At 36.8% G+C, this 16,814-nt stretch overlaps 1 protein-coding gene across 1 annotated transcript in view; it reads right to left on the reverse strand.

Moving 5' to 3' along the window:
- COL24A1 (collagen type XXIV alpha 1 chain) overlaps window positions 1-16,814 on the reverse strand; it is a 115,865-nt gene that overhangs the window by 5,811 nt on the left and 93,240 nt on the right. Inside the window, exons 42-53 of the mRNA XM_030279099.4 lie at window positions 16,475-16,531; window positions 15,530-15,583; window positions 14,459-14,512; window positions 14,299-14,352; window positions 12,133-12,186; window positions 10,396-10,503; window positions 8,633-8,740; window positions 7,624-7,731; window positions 7,483-7,536; window positions 7,126-7,188; window positions 5,948-6,001; window positions 4,361-4,396 (exon numbers count right to left, since the gene is read on the reverse strand). Coding sequence (XP_030134959.4) covers window positions 4,361-4,396; window positions 5,948-6,001; window positions 7,126-7,188; window positions 7,483-7,536; window positions 7,624-7,731; window positions 8,633-8,740; window positions 10,396-10,503; window positions 12,133-12,186; window positions 14,299-14,352; window positions 14,459-14,512; window positions 15,530-15,583; window positions 16,475-16,531 — 804 coding nt within the window. The remainder of the gene's footprint in view (window positions 1-4,360; window positions 4,397-5,947; window positions 6,002-7,125; window positions 7,189-7,482; window positions 7,537-7,623; window positions 7,732-8,632; window positions 8,741-10,395; window positions 10,504-12,132; window positions 12,187-14,298; window positions 14,353-14,458; window positions 14,513-15,529; window positions 15,584-16,474; window positions 16,532-16,814) is intronic.

The raw sequence follows: 16,814 nt of genomic DNA on the forward strand, positions 1-16,814 counted from the left end.
CCAGAACATGTTGTGTTCATTGTTTTACAGTGATATGGCAGATTTCCTCTTTATTCAAGAAGTTATGCCCTCATGTTAGTGTGCAGGATGATTGCAGAGGAGAGGAGGAAAAGGAACTGCTTTTCCCTATCTTACAGTGCCTACAATGCACGTAACTCTGTGTTTTAGGCTGCCTTAGGATTGAACATGGACCTTTCCAACACAATAAACCCATCTGAACCACACCACTCTTTCTTTATTCAGCTATTCACATTAAGCTGGAATGGTTGTGGACATTTATTAATATGCAGTGACACTTGTGTCTCTGTTAGATTCTTATCTTCGAGCTCTATAGACTCGAAGCTTATAAGAGCTATTGCAACAAACAAATGATCACAAGAATAGGTGGCAATGCCTTAAGAAGAGAAAAAAAGAAGGAATGAGAGGCATGGGCTAGATCTGCACCTTGAATTACTAAAACCCTTTCAACACAGCTAAGTCAATTTAAGCAGAACATTCTTTTGTCAGCACTGCTTGTACCAATTACTTGAGCACAATAAGCTGTTCCAACAAAAGCCCTCATACGTCAGTGTGGTCACACTAGTATAAAATCTCTGCCAAAAGAGAAATAATCTGATGTGACGTGGTCATGCTGACAAATGTGAAACTGATCTAGTCAAATAGGAATTAAGCTGTAAATTACTTGATATAGTAATAACAAGTGTTTCTGCTGTGAGATTTCACAAGCAAGATCTGTGTGAGTGTCACTTCATGCTACAACTGCTGAACTCAGGTTGTGTTCAAGCTGCCAAAAGCAAGGACAGCTGGAAATGGTAAAAGAAAGATCAGATTCAATCTAATATTAATTCAAGTATATTTAAAAAAAAAAATAGGATCTCAAACCAGATAGGAGCAATATACCTAAGTCACTGAGGCTGCAAATTTATCAGTTCTTCGGACCTAAGGCAGAGCATGTGGTAGTGCCAGAAAATGCCATCTGCTGGGGTTACAGTGACAGCTGCACAACTGAAGTGTGTCTGCACATACCTGCCCTGGCCATGCCAAGGGGCTCTGGTGCTGGAGTATGAAGGATGTGGAAATTGGGGGCCATCATATTATTCCAAGCACCAGCTCTATGCAAGGCTATATTGATGGACTGCAAATGGCTTTCAGGGAAGATCCATGTCTTGTATGTGTTCTTTGGAGAATAGAGGAAATTCAAAACTGAATTAATTTCTGGATGTTTAGGTAGATGATTTTCTGATACTTAACCAAGAAGACCTTAATAAGATATGGATTGTAAATATTGTGAGTTTTTCAACTGATACATCCTGACCCCATTTATTTTTCATCCCCTTACACCTATAGAAGGGACTGGAAGCCATCCTTTAGGTAGATATTTAAGGATTAACATCTTTATAAAAGATGTTACTCATTAATGTTGGCAAAAGGAAATAGAAGAACAAGTAATTTCAGCATATGTATTACTAATAGTATGGATATTCCTGTGGGTTCTTTGTGAAGTAACTAGCTGTCATTACTTTTCTGAGTTTGATTATTGCCCAGCTTGAAATTTTCTTTGAAATCCTATTATACTATTAAATATGCATAAAATATTGGTTTTATTCATTATTAGAAAACAGATTACATTCACTATTTTGGCATAATTTCTCAGCTGTTGCAAATCAGTTGGGTTTCACAGAGCTATACCGTTTTATGTCAGCTGGGAAGGCTGACTCCACATTTAATTAATCAGGTCAGGTATTCAGGTGCTGTTAGACTGCTCCAGGACACCTTCAGTCTCATGTGAATATATCACTGGCCTGTCTGATCATGCTTTGCCAAGTATGTTTAGTATAAAATGAAAGAGAAAGTGTGAAAAAGAATCTTGAGAAACAAATTTGACATTGTAAGGATATATTTGTTTATCTTGGTTCAGGACTTGATTATGCAAATACCAAATCAAGGAAGGTACAAAGTCTTCAACAGTTTGTCCCTAAGTAACCACTGCTCTCAGATGAATAGATGTCCTTGTTCTGAATGCTGAGATTTAGACATTCCAGTATATTTTTCAGATGACTGAATGCTTCAGTTAATGCTCTATGTTCTTGGCATATGTCACCATTTTAAGACTCAAGAAGTCTTGGGACAAGAGCAGTTCTAATTTATAGTGGTTTCTGAGATAGAACTGAATGTTTGAAAAATAAAAACCTGCACTGTTCAAATGAATTTAAGGTATTTTGCAAAAGAGGAATGTCATTTGTCTTGATCCACTGTCTCCTTGCCAGTAAAACCCATGAGAAAAAAAAAGAGGTAAATAGTGAATGCTGTTTCTGAACTACTTTGTGGAATATCACATTTCTTAAATGCATTAAAATTTCAGAGAGCTATAGATATCAGATATCTTTACAAATCTTTAAAATATAATGATACTGCACAGAGTAGGGATTTTACCAATGTTCTTTCTTTCTGCTGCAGAGCAGAAAAATGAGGCTAAATTACACTTTTAATGGACTAAGTTAATTGCTAAATGTTTTACTGGAATGTACAGGATTACTGTTAAAAATCTACTTAACCTTTGGTTGCATTAGAATTTAAGTGAGAAAAGTGTTAATTCCAGTTCATGAAAACAAAAGCAGAGACTAAGCTAGTTAGTTCCAGTGTGTTCTTAATTCTTTAATCACTCCATTTGATGAAACAGAAGTTCAAAGGCCAAAATCCCAATCTTTTACTAATGCTGAGAGGCCCTGATTTTACATACAATAGAACATACACTTAACTATGAAAGCATGAACAATCCCAAGGACATTCGTATTTTCTAAGCATTTTTAAATTCTTGGGGAGTGTATTTTTAACAAAGAATGTGTGCTCTACCACTGGCCTCAATAAGAAGACATGATTTTGCATACCATGTCTTTCTGGGGATAAAAGGACATTTCTTTCTAGAAATGAACCCTGTAACCCTGATAGACTGAAAAATACAACTAAATATACTACGGAAAGGTTAAAATCTATGTGATTCTAGGAAGAATGCCAATATAAATTTAAAAGGTATAAATTAAAGCTCAGAATACACAGTTGGATGAAAAAAAACTTTGGTCTCCTTTGTATGTGAAAGCAGTTGGAAATAAATCCCTTTCTCGGGGGAAAGTAATGCCACTGTATATGACTTAAAATTAAACATTCTTCTTCTGAAAACAGCCTTACTAGATTAACTCATCATGATGAATTCAAGAACTTATTTAGGAAATAGCTTCTTAAACACCAGCACCAATAATGGAAACAGATGTTTCTTGTTCACTATTCTGGGTGGTTTTTTTAAGGATTATTTTTGGATTTTTTTTTTAAGTGTCAGCATTTTTAGCTCTATGCTGTCATAACAATTGTTATGAACAACCAGTAGAAAAATACAGCTAAGATAGATAACAGCAAATTGAGAAACTAGTTTTCCTCTTATTCTGAGATAGCAATTGCCTCAAGAGCATTAGAATCAAAGAAGAGAGTTCTCCAAGACACAGAAAAGAAGCTTCATTCTGAGCTTTAGCTCTTTAAAATGTTTTGAATATTTAAATTTATTTTACAAAACTTTTATAAGGCAGTTTGATTGAATTTTTGGAGGTGGCTGCTAAAAGCAAAATACAATGAGAAACTAAATAATTTTAAGTGAGATGGGGTGAAAGACAAGGTAAGAGAAACAGGAACATGATCACATCTGCTAGTTATTGGAAAATGAATTATACAACTGTCACAGAAGGTAATATCATAGTTATTAACTTTGTGTTTGTAAATTTGCTGTAAATATGGTAACTTTATGACTTTTCATGTAGCCACAATTAATTGAAGACTTAGCTGGCTCAAAGACAAATTTAATATTCAATCCAACATTCACAAATGTATAATTTTTGCTGAAAAATGAAGAACAGCAAATTCATAACCCATCAGTGCTGCCCATAGCTCCTGCAGTTGGACTGCATTGCATGGACACCCCCCTGCAGGTCCAGCCTTCTCCTGAGTTCTCCCTTTCTGGACCAGAAGATCCAGATCTATGAACACATGCATGCTGTGAGGCGCTAGATCTTTGACAGCAAACGTGACACAAGATTTTCCTTTTAGATCTGAACATGGACAGATTTGGAGTGTGCTCCAAACTGCTGTATGACCACGGCCCAGCAGCTCACACCCACTGGGTGTATCTGCTTAAGTCAACGTGAACAAGAAGGTCAGACTTCTAACCCTGGCTACCAGCTTTCTTGGGCAGTGCTCTCCAGGAGCACAACACCACTGCCTGGCATGCAGAACACACATGAGTACATTCAGCCTAACACAGGAACAGATTTTACACAGCCAAAAGAATGAAAGCACAAAAGTTGTTTCATCTTACCATTTCACCCCTCGTGCCTTTTTCACCTCTTGGTCCCTGTAAGAGAGGGCAGCTGTTAATCTGATAAACTTTCTAGCTGCCTAGAACTGAAATAAGCAGATTAATATCCATGGGAATTATACTGCTCAAGTGAAAAATTCAGTCTTATCTGTGGAAGTATTTACAGCTTTGGGGGTTTAATTTTCCTGTACTACTACAAATGAAATTAATTGAAAACATCTTGTGATTCCTATATATGGAAAGCTGTGTTCTTCAGCTTGTATGTTTTCTGTCAGTAACTTTAACTATTGTCTGTCGATCAGCTGTGTTCTCCACAATTTCATCCACGTGCTTCACCATCTTTAGAGAAGAAAATTCAATACTCTCCATCACTGAAGAAATCCATTCACCATATATATGTTTTTATTATGTTATTAGTTCTACTCTCATAACCAGATAAGGCACGATTTTTCTGTCCCCATTGTTGACTGGTTTTGCACTTGAATTGTGTTACCAACAATCTTAAAATTCTTCTCTGGAAAAATTTTGCATCTTAATGGCTGCGTTTCATAACATGTAGAAGTAATCTTCATCTAAAATGCCTTCTTGATGATAATGGCAAACTTCAACATTCAATATGAAGTCTATTGAAAGCCTTCATACAAGTGCACACAACTGTAAAGTTTTTCTCCTCAGTGCAATTGAAAAGAATGAAGCAAGACAATACTGATTTTTCCAACAAGTGGAAAGAATTATAGAGGAGACATTCCTCTTCTTTCTATTGCAGTTGTAAATATTTGCATTTATTACTTTTATTGTACATTTACTATTTTTATGATTATTTTGATTTTTAGACATTCTCATTTACTCCAAGTCTACTTGATCAGGCAGAGGAACCTTCATGGTACAAAGAGTTTCTAAAACTGCCTTGCATGGTTGGGCAGTCTGGAGACATGAGCCATGGGGTTTTCTTGCAAAACAAATCTGGCTTTGGTACCATGAGTGTGACAAGAGATGGAAACAGGGATGAGGGCAGAGCTCCCCCAGTGCAGGGAGCTTGGTGTGCATTGGAGTTGTCAGAGAGGCCACAATGATATTTGAGTTGTAGCAGGGACCTCATCAGCACCTGGAACAGCCTTACAAGGCCTCACAGGCACTCTCAGAGTGTCTAGAGGGCCACTCTGGACAGTTCAGCCCACAAGAAATAAAAAACAAACTATATGGAAACTGAGTGTACATACTCTGCAGATATATCTCAGACCAAAGGCTGAGAAAGAATATCCAGATGGGAATTACTGTGTGCTGTTTTATACCTTGGCTTGCCCACGCCCCTGTACCCATGCTCTCTGCATGCTGTACTTAGGCAGAAGGCCATTGCAATTACTTTCTTGTCACTGGTTTTGGTAATTTTTTTTTTTTTAAATTTTTTTTTTGTACTACAGATGCTGGAGTCACATTCATTAACTTACCAGCAGGGTATAACAAGGAAGATCCTGTTAGTGGCTATTTGCAGACAGAAAAATGAGAAGGTTGCTAGTTGAAAAACAAGATGATTAAACTAAAGGGTAATGAAATAAACAAATTACACAAAAGTGAAGGGAAACTTACAGGCCTGCCAGTTGGGCCTGCTATGCCTTCTTGACCAACAGGGCCAATATATCCCTGTAAACAAGCAAAGAATTTATTAGTTCATTGTGCTTCCAAAATGAAGGAAATCCTCATGACATGTCCTGATTTAAAGTTGCTCAGTACACAGACCTGTCAAACATCAAAAGATCATGGTGATACTCTCTAAATATTGAGTGCACATTACAACAAAATCAGTAAGGTGAGTATTTTAGTAATTTGTAATACTTGTGCTTGGAAAGCCCCCATATATTCTTTAATGTGAAAAGCGATGCACTAAAAACAGTGGAAACTTAAGTACTCTGATTACAAAAGACCACATATTTATTGAGTTACAACCGTTTGTATATTGAGCTATATTACTGCCCACAAGGACTCTTGCAAGGTTGCCAGTAAGTGCTGCCAAAATGCCACTTTTCAGTTCCATTTCACTTAGAGCAAACTGCTTGTTTCCAGTGTTTATCTCATATAGGAATGTTTAGAAAAATAAATTTACTATTAGAACAGTCCCCTAGAGCTGCTGCTCTGCATCTGGTTAACTGAACAAATTCATTTCTGTGATGGCAAAGGTGGCAGTGAGAGAACATGTTGTAGTAAGGCCTCCCATGCTTCAACCTTTCACATTGGTGCCACACTGGATGAAAAAAATGCTAACAATGTTTCCACATTTTTTGGTGAGTAGTAAAGCAGATGTCATGAACAACAATGAGCTAATGAAAGTTATGAACATTTTAGATAAAAATAAAATCTTCATTTAAAAAAGACTAGCTATTAATCAATAATGCTTGAGCACCACTGTGTCTTACTGCAGGCAAAGTTTAAGCCCTATTTTCTTTTGCTGTAGAACAGTTACACAATCAGCAATGTTGCCAGTTAGAAGAATGTTCAACTCCAATAGAAAAAGAAATACAAAGTCATAAAATTTCACTAAGGATCCACACTTAGCAGAGTTTACTTTTTACTTTCAAGATTAAGGGCCCAGCTCTGTTTGTGTGTCTGCATGCACAATGTAGTACAGCAGTGCTGTATCTAGACTCAGACAGAAAGGTTTGGGGTAGAGGCTTCTGGCCTTGTTAATAAGAAAAAAGATTATTCTCTATGTTAACATGTGCCATTTTCAAACCATTCCAACAATCTCTTTCACGTAGTGAAACACTTACAACTTGGCCTGTTGGACCTTTCGGGCCCAGAATTCCAACTAAGCCAATGTCCCCTGCAGGACCCTGAAAATGCAAAGGAGCAATTTAATCAAACATGGACATTAGCTATCCACCTGTTTCAAACTCTTGTAATCAGTGAAAGTAAGAAAATTTCTAAGAGCAGTAACAGTGAAAATATCAAGTGCACTGACCCAGAATGATTGTCCTTAGACCGGGAGTACACAGTTCTGACTACCATGTTCCAACAATTCAGAGATATTTTGAACAAATTAGTGTTAAAGACGATTAATTCTATGCTTTCATAATGTTCTCACTCTGTAATAGCTTACAGTCTAAGAGAAAAGAACGAGCACATACTTTTGGACCTGGGAATCCTTGAAACCCCATTAAACCTTGATCTCCATCTTCTCCCTGTAACAGGAGCAGGCATCCTTACCATTAGTTCACGTTGCTAACTCTTGGACTACTTGTTTTGCATCAACCACTGTGATTACATACAATCTGTCCTTTCAGTCCAGTGCCTCCTGCTGGTCCTTGGTCCCCTGGTGATCCTGGAAGGCCTCTTTTGCCTCTCTTTCCTGGATGACCTAGAAGCCCTTTCTCACCCTGTCAATAAGAAGAAAATATATATTTTAGTACAATTACGGAAGTTACAGATGTAAATACAGGTTTTCTGTTCTTCTGTACAGGTTTTCTGCCAGAAGCGTGGAACTTGCTTTCTCCTTAAGAAATAGATTTATTCCATTCATTTTATTTCCTGCAGGAAAATAATGAAACATACACTGAAAAGCAAATGTGACTTGACTGCTCCTTGAATTGGAAACATAAAACCATACATGTTGGATCAATTCCAGTATGGTATCTCTCCATGTAAGCAGTAAAATTCACAAAATTAAACACAGAACAGACAAGTTAAAAGTAAATTTTGAAAATAATCCTCCGAGCAAGATACAGCGTACTTATCGAACTCCCTGCTGTTGAACTAAAAATCCACATTGATTCAAATGGAAACTAGACAAGCTGCCTGGAAGATGGAGCACACTCAGATTTCTTTCTTTCTGAAAGGGCTAAACAAAACCGATATAAGTCTTGTGATAAATGATATACTTACTAGCCCTCAAACCTGCAACTTAGGCTTGAAGTTATGATAATTATTTATACTAGATTACTTAGATGTTTAAATCATTGTGACTGTTCTAGTAGCTACAGAAGTTTAGAAATAAGTCAGGAAACATCTGACCCTAAAGCTAGAGTGAATAAATACAAAGTGTTTTGATGACTTCTGGAGTTGGGAATAGCATTCAGGTGGATGAGATCTCTATTTTCAAATTACAGTTTATAGAAATGTGGTAAACACAATTTGTAATCTTACCCTTCCAATAAGACTTGATGTCTTTTACTCACATAAAAGTAGTATGGTGGTTCCTCAGCCACCAAATGCAGCATGAAGAATAAGCAGTATCAGCAAAACTGTACTTAAACAACCAGGTCCCATTTATGTACCTACCTTTAGTCCAGGTGCTCCCATGGGTCCTGGCATGCCTGGCAATCCCTTGGGACCTCGAGCTCCAGGATAACCTGCTAGACCTGGTAGGCCTGAGTTTCCTTTATTGCCCTTAACAAATTGAAAATAATGGTTTACAAGTAGAACAGTAAAGCAAGCTTTTTCATTGTATGCTGAAACAGGCAAATAACATAAAATCAGCCAAAACCACTTAATGCTGTCTGTATATATGGACACACAATGATAGAACATCAAATTCTATAGAAAGACAATGATCAGCAGTATAATGTGGATTTCTGCTAATATTCCAAAAGTAAAAGGCTGAAAATTGTTTGAACTTCACAGTATTCATCTTTCAAGAAAAAGTAACTCAATATGAAACAGAATGAAACTACCTTCTCAAAGAAATATTCAAAATTCAACATGTTTTCTAAGGATCAGGCACCCTGGTAATACTAGTATAGCTGTAAAGATTCTCACACAATAACATTACCAGATGAAGAAAAATCAGAACATTTGTAATGAAAATGTGTGAAAACATCAACCTATCAACAAAAGCAACTATTTTAAATGAAAAAGCATGTTAGTGAGTACATGGGGTTAAGCCACTTTTGACATGCTACAAATGGAAATTTGCTACCATATAAATGATATTTCTGTTATGTAATTTAATAGAAGTATAAGCATATATACATATTCCTTATTTCCTATGATATTCAGTTGAGCACTCATGGAAATAAAAGGGTTGAAGAAAACATGATTTTGGTAGTAAATGTCATTTTCTGGGCTTTTGAATATGGTGATGTGGCTTATAGATTGTTGGACTTACAAACTTACATAGCAAAAGTTCTGCTCTTTTTATTCATTGTGGCAAAAATCAGTTATAAGCCTCCCTTTATTACAAACTGTAATGGGGTAATGGAGTTGTCTTTACTACGATTGCATGAAATTTTTAGTGAAAAGGCAAACATGTAAAAATTCTTTGGGGTCATTCTCCTGAATCCAGCTCCAAAGAATTTTAAGAACTTGGAAGAGGTTCATGACCTGAGACTGAAGAGGCTTGAGCAGGGTGCACCTGCCCCCTATGGGTAACTTGTTTAATTTTCTCTTTGTTCAACTAGATCGGAAATTTATACCTTTATAACTAAAGAGAAACTCATACTGGAAATCAAAGTAATCAGACTTTTAATGATGAGAACTACTCAAGGAATCTTCTCCCCCTCTCTGGAGGGACTAATTGAAGAGCTGTGTTGCTGCTCCCAGGGGCAGCAGGTCACCACCTTTGGCCCACAGCAAAGAACAGTCAGAGAAAACCCATTTCCAAGAATGCTTTTAGATATCTCACATACCTAATGCTCTATTTCATGGGTTTCGAACAAAGCTTCATAATTATTTAGATAGAGAGACATAGGTTACAAATACAAAGTCAATAGGGAAAATGGGGGATTATCTCAGACCCTAAGAGGAAATAGTTTCAGGCTAATTTTCAAGACCAGAATTGTGCAGCCTCTCTAAGAAACAACTTTCACTTAGCTGCAGTTACTACAGTCCCGTACCAATGAAACTGTTCTCACAGCACACTTCCCTTATGCTAACTTTGTATCTTGGCTGGAATATCAGCAGCAAAAGAGGAGGAAAATAAAAAAAAATTGGTCTAATTTTCAAGATATTCAGGGAACCGAGAATGGTCTCTTCTTTTTAAATACCTTAACCCTGGAAAATCTATAATGCAAAATGACATAGAAGAAATGTGGAAAGCAACTTACCTTAGGGCCAGGCTTCCCTGACAGCCCAGTCTTTCCAGGGTTCCCAGGAATGCCTTCTGGTCCAGGGTACCCAACTATTCCTGTCTGCCCTGGTGGCCCTGGTTTTCCCTAGAAAAAAATTCAAATAAAATATAGCACTGTTTGCTCTCTTCATCTTCATTCTCCCATAACTAGATTTCAGTCACAGTATTTCCTAAACCCTACATAACAAAAGACCCAGTGATATGACTGAGTAGTTGCAGAGGGAGCTCCGAGTTATGTTTGGTTTAGAATTCTCTCGTTTAACCTTAGACTTTTCCTGCCATAGGATCTGAACAACTTCAGCTGAAAGCATGGGACTGACCCCTGTGTGTGTGCCAGGCATGGAAGATGCCTAAGAGTGTCAATTCTTAAACTAAAGTGAGGAATCCTGATAAAGTCATCTATTTATCCCTGGAAAAAACCCAACCATATATCTTTTCAGCCTTTATTTTGCTAAATGCTCAGTACTCAACTCTCACAAATTTATGCTGTTCAAATTTGAACATATAAAAAATACAAATTAATAATATAGCAAGTTTGTGGTAACTGTTGCTGTACTTGCACAAAAAAGGCCTCATGTCACATCCAACAGAGGAACACTGATTTATTTCCTAACAATTATTTCTCTTTAGACTGACATATGCTGTCTTAAAAAGCTTGGAGTGCTCCACTAATCTCTCTATAAATGCCATTTCTCAGAAATGTTCTAACTACAATACATGTTGTCTGAAAAAGTATTGGTAACAGCAGCCATATAAAATATAAGAAGTGTACCATCCTAATCTTATTTCTAACTTCTGGTTGCTTAAATATCCTAATTTGGGATGTGCTTTGAAACTTCCTCAAGTTCCAGTTTCACTGCCCTCTCCTCATTTCTGTGTATGTCCCGCTTTCCTTCTTCTCCTTTGCCTGCTGAATGATCCCTGCAATTCTCCAAAAGAAAATGTTGAGTATTTACAAAGGACACACAGTTCCTTGTCTTCAAAAGGCTCCTCTTGCACTCTGCCCAGCAGGTACAAGCTCTGTGCAACAGCTGCTTTTCTCCAGTTACACACAATGTTTTGATGTGAGGTAGTAAAAGTTATTTACAATATGTGCGTGTGTGGCATTATTTATTAGGGGACCAAAATAACCTTGATGCATTTTGTTCTTCATTATGTTTACAGAACACCTACTGCTTCCTGCTCTGCTTTCTCCCTCAGGGAGAAGGGCATGCAAGTCAGCCCCTCTGCAGTAACTCAAGAAAAAAACATTAAAAATTTCAGCTCAGGGCAAGCAAGAGAAACAAATAAACCTCAAGGCATTTACCACATGTATCCATCATGGACATATGGATCCAAGCTTCTGTAGGCTGCAACTGATGGGGTCAGAAGTGAACACAAGTACAGTTCTGTGCAATGTAATGTGATAACTTCCAAATGGACTCCACAAATGAGCTAATTAAATGATTTCACAAGTGGTAAGGACCTTATTGTTAGTTGCACATCATTTCCGTATGCTGAATAACTGAATATAATTCAGTACAATAAAAAAAAATCATACATTATTAATATTCAAAAATGACAAGGGTTCCTTTACACTTCCTGGATAATAAGAAGGTTCTTTAGAGTGAACAAAAAACTTCTGGTAACCCTGACATGATTTAATTTTGGTTTTATTGTTTAGCATTTTCTTTGTTTTTGATTTGAAAATAGGCTGTAGAATTTTGTTACTTACAGGAACTCCAGCTTTGCCTGCTTGGCCTGGTGCTCCTTTCTTCCCTGTGGGTCCCTAGAAGTTACAAATATTTGTGAACTGACAAATGTCTTAAATTCAGTCCCCTAAGAAGAGCTGAGGATTATTCCCCTCTAATATCCATGTTCACATTGCCTGGCTTTGGACCAGATTATTCACATTTCAGGACACAGCAGAAAGTTTTTCAAGTAAAAGCAAATACATTTTTGGCAGAATTGTGTGTATGTTTTTTCCCTTGCTGTGAATGAGTTTTTAAAACTTTTCCAACAATAAGCATAAAATGTTTTTCACCATGAATCTGGCAATTTCCCCTGTATCAGATCCCCCTTTGTGAGGAAGTAAACTTTTACAGCATTTCCTGTACTCTTCAAAAGGGAAGTAATGAAAAGTAGGCAATGTAAATGCACTGAATGTCTGTGGAAGAGAATACTAGAAAACAACAGTGTCACATATCACAGATGTGAACATTTGTTTTTATCTAAGATCTACAAAAAAGAGAAAATTTGCTTAAAACTAGATTTTTTTTTCATCTTGACTGATCTAGAATTTGTTAGTCTTAGAAAACTGAGAGATATTGAGCAAGTAGCATTCTTGTAGGTGGTTTAGTGACACAGGAGGTCATGCACCGAGGAAGAAAAACTCATAATGGTCAAAAGCTTCTCAGAGAACCTTGTTCTCTGATAGGATAGTCTGCACAGAATATAAAAATTTATAGCATCAATTTTATCCTATCTCTAAAAGATGCAGCTGCTGAAGAACAGGGACAAGAATAACACTTGTTAGCATAGAACAAGTAGAAAAAGTTTTCCAAGATTTTCCAGACTAGCTATTTCAAAAACACTTCTCAAAGCAAAAGCTATGCTATCACTACCATGCTGCAATATGACACAACATGCAATAAAGTGAAAAAGCATGGGTTATTTTAAATATAAATGTTTTATAATTACGCAAATATGACAAAACCAGCAAAATGTTGCTCTCTGGCTTAATTTAACATCTTTTTTTGTTAAGAATGGCATAACGAAGTCCACCAATCAGAATTGGAATGTGCATATTCAAATAATATTGTTTTCATTAAACCCAGCTGATTCAGCACTGCAGTTTGTAGAATTAGCTTTGCAAGACTTGCCATAACAGTACCAGTAATGGCACTGGAGTTAAGACTACGTCACTGTTCTCACTACTAACACTTCTGTGGAAATCTTTAAGCTCTTAAGGGCAGCTTCATGCCAGATATTGGTTCCACATTTATAAATGGCAATTTATAATTGGTCTGAGGGGATTTGCAAGACAAAAAACCCATTTCTTCAAGAGGAACTGCTGCTTTTGTCCTGAGATGTGATAGTTTGTTGAAAGCAATGTATCTGAATTCGCAGCTGGAGTACATGTTCACAATGTCTCCACATCACATTTCCTTGCTGTTGCTCCCCAGTTTGTCTACCACAGATTCTTGCAGTTTCCTACAAAATTTTGAAACTCTAACAGAGTTGCTTCATGGAACTTCTCAGACAAAATATCTCATTTAATTTGCAAATGTAATGGTATTTTAAGAAATCTTGTAGCCTAAAGCTTTTGAAATCTCAAAAGCCAATGATATTCAGTCCATGGGAGAACATAAACACTTTTGGCAATTTTCAACACATCACCAAGATGAGCTAATATTTCTAAAGAGAAAGATTTGGTCTTTGATCTTTGTCATGACTTGCTCTGTCCTTATTGCTCTAGTACTCTGTAGCAAATTCCTTATTCCCAGGTCTCTGAAAACTCAGAGCAGTGCAGTACCAGGAGGCTTCATTTACAGATCAGAGAAGCAAAATCCCAGTTGGCCTCCAGAACTACTTTAGCACAAGAAATTCCGCTTTAGGGGATAATTAAATATCACTCAAATGTTTCCAGCAGAGCTTCTCATAATGCTTGATATCACTCCAAAGTAAAACTACTTACCTATCAAATAACACCTATTTACTAACTAAGATCATTATGCAATTTTCTAATTTTTTTTTTTTTTTTTGGTCCCTGCAGGTATGAAAAAGAAACCCAAACACTCAGTTTTAGCATTATGGAATAGTTTTCCAAGGATAACCAGCAAACAACAAAACCCTACACATTCCAAATAAACGCAGTTTTGGTTTACTTTTTTCCACTTACTTCTGAACCTCTTTCTCCTTTTAGTCCTTGCTCTCCCAATTCACCTGGCTCTCCCTTTGAAAAGAACATATATTAAATAAATGCAAGGAATCATTTGAATGCAAATGAAAACATATTTTCAACAGTCAATAGAGAAACCTCCCTTGTGTGAAATACTTACTGGAGGCCCTTGCTGCCCAATAGGTCCTCTATGCCCTGGAAGACCTGTATAACCCTGGGAAGGAGAAAATATAACATATTGCAATAGCGTAACTCAGGCTGCCATGCTCAGTGAGCTGCAGACTTCCTTGTAAAGCCCATCCTGGGAGATGACAGGTGGACCCAGATTCATTGACATGTCCTAGATAAAGTATGGTCAGATCTCCAAGATCAAACTCTACTGAGCTTTTATTCTTTACTTCCTCTGCTCCAAGCTGCAAGTGGGAATTACATATTATTTAAGCATTTCTGCCCTTCTGTAAGCATAGATTTGGTTCATTCATTTATTTCTATGTTTGTATTACTGTGTAACTTGGATATTCCATGTCAAGGACTGTCTTGTATTTCAGTGAACTGCATCAGTGATAAGCTTGAGTTACCACCCAGTTTTTATGTGCTGAAAGACTGAATATAATTAATGAATAATTTTTATGATTATATTTAAAATAAGTAGTGCATAAATTTCAGAGAAAAATGTTAACTAATATAGTATTACAGAAACACAGAACTGTTTAGGTTAAAAGTGACATTTTGAGATCATTATGGAACCCTCTTTCTCAAGCAAGGCCAGCTAAAAATCATTGTCCAGGACCATGTCTAGCCAAGTTTCCAGTATTTTCACAGATAGAGACCCCACCTCCTCTCTGGGCAGACTGTTCTTGTGCTCAGTCATCCTGACAGTAAAAAAAAGCCATTTCAAAAGGAATTTCACGTCTTTCAGTTTTGTCACTTTGCCTCCTGTCCTGCCACTGGACACTATAGAAACAAGTCTGTCTGCTTCATCCTAATTTCCTCCCATCAGGTATTTATACACACTGAGGTCACTGGAGTTTTCTCCAGCTGAGGAGTTGCAGCTCCTATGTCCCCATAGGAAAGATGCTCCAACGAATTCCAGGAGTGCACCAGTGCAGTGAGGGACCAGCACAGGCATCTCTGCACACTTGTGAGGGAGGATGACACTGCTGCTGCATTACTCCACACGTCTGCATAGCATGCCATGCTCAAATAAAGACTAAAACACAAAAAGTATTACCTTGTAGCCCTCATCACCAGGTTCTCCTTTATCTCCACGTTCACCACTTTGACCCTAGAGATCAAACCAAGAGGCAAAATGTAACAGCTAAACTGAATATAATGCTGCAGTGAAATATTAACAGAAAGCTTAAACTAACCCCTGAGAGGGAACTGAAGAATACAAACATAAAGGGTAGCCTGGCTAAAAGAATAAACATGATTTTTTTCTAAACAGAATGTGTTGCAGTCAGACAGCAGCCGCAGTCTAAAATTTTATATAACTGAAGACTAGAAGCTGAAAGCTAAATATTACATGGTGCTTAATGAAGCAGGAGGGAACTTGTCCAGATTCATACGTTTTTATATATATAGATATATATGAGAATTTAAAATCTGAATGGATAAATGAAGTGGTCTGGTTTCAAGACATGCAAGGAAAACTTTCTTATGGCTTCCATAAGAGACAGCCCATTAAAAATTGTATTTGCTTCTGAAATGACTTCCTGTACTCAAAATCTGCCTTTATTTTGATGTTTGTCCTAATAATTTTGACAGGTTCATAAATGCTGCAAAGAGACACTCCACATACTAATTTAGTACAAAAATGGTTACAAAATGCAGTTCTCTAAATCAGCTGAATTTCAGCTGAAATAAGTCAAGACATATTTTTAAATAGTAAAGCAATTAAGTGTAACTTGGAGTAAACAGAGAGGGTAAAAATCTTTTCTAAAATGTGCTGATCTAAACACAGACTAATGGCATTAGTGCAATTAAATAGTGGCCACAGATGTTTAAGCAGGAAAGAGCACACAACAGCATTTTCAGACAGAGATTACTCATTAAAGGACCATCATTCTATATTTTTGTACTGATTCCTGAGACACTGATATAAAACTTCGAAATAAATGCATTTGCTCTTGTCTGAGATGCACTAGTATAATTTTTTTGAGAAAGAAAGACCTACTGGTTCACCTATGGGCCCAGGTAGTCCAGGGATTGTATTGTCTTCACCTGGGTAACCCTAAACCAAAGAGAAGTATTAAAAAATGTTAACTTGGAAGTTCAACTTCATCTATCATGTACATAAGTTTAAATGCTAATAAAAAGCAGAGAATACATTGTATAGATGCTAAAAGTTAATATGATGCTTATGGTTTAATATAATGGATATGATAACTCCATTTTAACATGCACCTAAATGTCCCAAAGACATTAAAGACTAAAAAAACCTAAATATTTGCTTTATTCTCAAAGGCAGCTATAAGAAAAAAAAATTAATTGAACAATATTCATGTCATTGTGTC

This window comes from Taeniopygia guttata, chromosome 8, assembly GCF_048771995.1.
Source record: "Taeniopygia guttata chromosome 8, bTaeGut7.mat, whole genome shotgun sequence".
Classification (NCBI taxonomy): domain Eukaryota; kingdom Metazoa; phylum Chordata; class Aves; order Passeriformes; family Estrildidae; genus Taeniopygia; species Taeniopygia guttata.